This window comes from Octopus bimaculoides, chromosome 5 (assembly GCF_001194135.2).
Source record: "Octopus bimaculoides isolate UCB-OBI-ISO-001 chromosome 5, ASM119413v2, whole genome shotgun sequence".
NCBI lineage: Eukaryota > Metazoa > Mollusca > Cephalopoda > Octopoda > Octopodidae > Octopus > Octopus bimaculoides.
The window spans coordinates 76,136,489-76,140,841 of record NC_068985.1 but is presented as its reverse complement, the minus strand read 5'-3'; the positions used below and the strand labels follow the sequence as shown (position 1 = coordinate 76,140,841).

Sequence of the window (4,353 nt, the reverse complement as noted above, 5' to 3'; positions counted from 1 at the left end):
ATATATATATATATATATATATATATACATACACACACACACACACACACAGACACACACACACACACACATACACACACACATACACATATACATTCTTTTATTCTTTTACTTGCTTCAGTTATTTGACTGTAGTAGAAGACATTTGCCCAAGGTGCCACACAATGGGACTGAACCTGAAACCATGTGGTTGGGAAGCAGGCTTCTTATTTCCTTATTGCCCACAAGGAGCTAAACATAGAGGAGACAAACAAGGACAGACAAAGGGATCGAGTCTATTACATCAACCCCAGTGTGTAACTGGTACTTGATTTATCGACCCTAAAAGGATGAAAGACAGAGTCGACCTCAACGGAATTTGAACTCAGAACGTAACGGCAGATGAAATACCACTAAGCATTTCTCCTGGCGTGCTAACGTTTCTGCCAGCTTCTTGCCACATAACTACTCCTGCACCTATGAGATATATATATACATATATATATACACAACAGGCTTCATTCAGTTTCCGTCTACGAAATCCATTCCAAAGCTTTGTCGGCCCAAGGCTATAGTAGAAGACACTTGCCCAAGGTACTACACAGTGGGACTGAACCTGGAACCATGTGGTTGGGAAGCAAGCTTCTTACCACATAGCCAAGCCTAGGCACAGACATGGCTGTGTGGTAATATCATAACAATTTTTTAAGCTGATTACATAGAGGGTTGGCGTTTGTCTCCATTTTGGATGAAAAACGAAAGATAAAAGCTGGAAATGAATGCCATCCCTCCACATGTGATTGACTTGAAAAATCATTACGATATGATATTTTTCTTAACACGAAACTAATGGTAGCCTTAATGCACAAATAAAGTAATACATACATACATACATACATACATACATATATATATATATATATACATAGAGGGGGGCTTTAATGTGCCACTGGTATGAGTGCTTTTACATGATACCAGCATGCCTCATCATCATTGTTTAATACTTGCCTTCCATGGTAGCATGGGTTAGACAGTTTGACAGGAGCTGGCTAGGTAGAAGACTAAACCAGATTTCTGTGTATGTTTTAGCATGAGTTTTAAGGTTGAATGCCCATCCTAACACCAACCACCTTGCAGAGTGGACTGAGTGCTTTTTATGTGGCAATGCATATCATGTTCGTGTGTGTGTGTGTGTGTGTGTGTGTGTGTGTGCGTGTGCGTGCGCTTGTGTCTTTATGATCAGTCAGTATGATCGACTAAACTATTTAATGCAGTGTCTGAGAGCTGATGTCATCCATCCACTGAGATTAGTAAAAAACATTTCACAACATACTGAATATAATTAATTCTTTCATACATACCAAACTGTTGGGAAACCACAGCAGCTTCTTGGGATGATGAGGGGATTCAACAAATCCAATAGGTTCAAGTGTAAGGTTCTGAGTGAACCTAGAGAAAAATACAGCACGATCTTCTCCCTACAAATAAAGATACTTAATTTAAAACCAAGGAGTATGGTTTCAATGTACTTTTTGAATGCTAACATATTTATCCATTCATTCATCCCTCTTTTCCATCCACTATTTCTAGAAGGTTCAGTGGGGTAAGGTCTTCAGTTACCTCCTCCATAGGATTGTATTGAAAACAACTGTCATTAGACCTTTTGGCTGGATTCTCAATCATAACCAACTGAGACTATCAATATTATCCAACCATCATAAGATAACAAGCTGGCAGAATCATTAGTATGGTGAGCAAAATACTTAATGGCATTTCATCTGTCTTCATGTTCTGAGTTCAAATTCTGCTGGGGCCAACTTTGCCTTTCATCCTTTTGAGGTCAATAAAATAAGCACCAGTTGAGTACTGGGGTTAATGCAATCGACTATCCCACTCTCCAGAAATTTCAAGCCTTGTGCCTTCAGTAGAAAACATGATTATTATTATTATTATTATTATTATTATTATTAATATAGAAAGGATTGAGGTAACTCCTCCTGAAGATATAGAGTCAAAATTAAAAGAAGAGTGCCATTGCCATCTTGTGAACAATATTTTGACATCTTGCGTGTCTTCCACTGGTTCAAAAAATAAATTTGTCAATCTACTTCATTTTGATGTCGAAATATTGTTCACAAGATAGCAAATGGCACTCTTCTTTTAATTTTGACTCTATATCTTCAGGAGGAGTTACCTCAATCCTTTCTATATTAACCAAAATGAAGTAGATTGACAAATTTATTTTTTGAACCAGTGGAAGACATGGAAGATGTCGAAATATTGTTCACAAGATAGCAAATGGCACTCTTCTTCTTTTTTTTTTTTTTTTTCATCGTCGTCGTCGTCATAATCATCATCATCATCATCATCATCATCATCATTATTATTATTATTAAGATGGTGAGCTGGCAGAATCATTATCATGGTGAGCAAAATACTTAATGGCATTTCATCTGTCTTCGTGTTCTGAGTTCAAATTCCACTGAAGTTGACTTTGCCTCTCATCCTTTCAGGGTTGATAAAATAAGCACCAGTTGAACACTGGGGTTGACTTAATCAACTCAGCCCCCCTCCCTAAACCTGCTGACCTTGTGCCAAGACTTGAAACTGATATTATCCAGCCATCTTGAACTTGGTCTACTCCTAGGTCTCCTGGTTGATTCAACTTGGAAAATTTGGTTTGTGTTTTTTGAGCTTATTGATGTTTATTCCATTTTTTTCTATTTGGTTTGCAAGATTCTTTATGTGAATTTATGTACTGAAACAATTTTTTTTTTTGTCGTTGGAGCATCAGTATGCCAATATCAATAACACATTGCACTGATTCAATTCCACTCCTTTATTATTATTCTGTTGGTTAGATATTTATCCAACTAATTAATTGATCTTTGTTTAACTTGGTTAATAATAATGTTTACTATTTTGTTTCAAATATTTGCAGAAGGAATGAGAGACAAATTTCACCACCACTGCTTGAGAACTGGTATTGGTTTGTTTACATCCCCATAAATTAATGGATAGATTGACAAAAAATGACTGGAAAAAGAACTGCCAGACTGGATAAAAAAAAAAACACTGGAATTGATTTGTTTGATTTTAATGCAGTGCCCAAGAATTGGCTGCTGTCCAGTTGACTGAAACAGGTAAAGGACAAAGGATAAAAGAATTATTAAAACTGGACTTTTTCTTTCTTTAATAATTTCATCAACCGTGAAAGAAGAGGAGCCATGATCCTATTCAGAGCCTTTGAAAATGTAGAGAAGAAAGGATAATATTATAAAGAAGATATAATCAAACTAATCAAACATGCAAGAGAATGGACTCAGTGAATGCATTTATGGGTCTGGTAGTATGTTAAACCAGGCAATGAATAAATTCTACCACTTGATCAGACCTTCAGAGGACTTTTAGACAATTTCTGTCTATCAACTTTCACTCATGAGACTTTAGTTAACTTAAGGCTAATGCCATGCACTTTTAATGTAAACTTCTTAACTATCTCACCATACCTGGCCTGCGCCTATCACATTGAAGTATTCCATCTGTCATGATACTCTCTTGAGAATCCATTGCCATATTGTCCGTTCATTAGTCTGTTTATTTCTTCAAGGATTTTGCATGACTAATGCCTTCTTAAAATGTTTTTATCACTTAGAAGAGCTAGCATCTGTAATCTTTTATAAAGCATCCAAAACCAGCAGCATAGAAGGAGAAAAATATCCTCATATTGGAGACCATGTCCAGGTGCTTGCAACTGAGTGAAACTCATTAAAGATACTGAAGGATGAGGTAATGGTTTTAAATCAGGTGAGGGATTCTGCTTATAACACAAGTAGGTCATGGTTTGCTGTCAGAAACTAAGAAGGTAGAATAAAATCAATTCTGCTAATTCTACCACCCAGGTGAAATATATCAATACTACTGTGATCCAGAATGATCAGAATCATATTGATTTCAACTTTTGGGCAAAAGGCCAGCAAGTTTTGGGTAAGGAGTAAGTCAGTAACATTGACCCCAGTGTTCAACTGGTATTTATTTTATCAACCCTGAAGAGATGAAAGGCAAAGTTGACTTTGGTGGAATTTGAACTCAGAATGTAAAGATAGACGAAATGCCACTAAATGTTTTGCTTGGTATATTCTTTTACTCTTTTACTTGTTTCAGTCATTTGACTGTGGCCATGCTGGAGCACCGCCTTTAGTCGAGCAAATCAACTCCAGGACTTATTCTTTGTAATCCTAGTACTTATTCTATCGGTCTCTTTTGCCGAACCACTAAGTTACGGGGACGTAAACACACCACCATCGGTTGTCAAGCGATCTTGAGGGGACAAACACAGACACACAAACATATACACACACACACATATATATA

The 4,353-nt window shown here is 36.7% G+C and overlaps 1 protein-coding gene across 1 annotated transcript in view; it reads right to left on the bottom strand.

Moving 5' to 3' along the window:
* Positions 1-4,353, bottom strand: part of LOC106873590 (cilia- and flagella-associated protein 44) — a gene marked incomplete at its 3' end in the record, with an annotated part of 187,418 nt that overhangs the window by 122,861 nt on the left and 60,204 nt on the right. Inside the window, exon 11 of the mRNA XM_014921024.2 lies at positions 1,341-1,457. Within this exon, the coding sequence (XP_014776510.1) occupies positions 1,341-1,457 (117 nt within the window). The remainder of the gene's footprint in view (positions 1-1,340; positions 1,458-4,353) is intronic.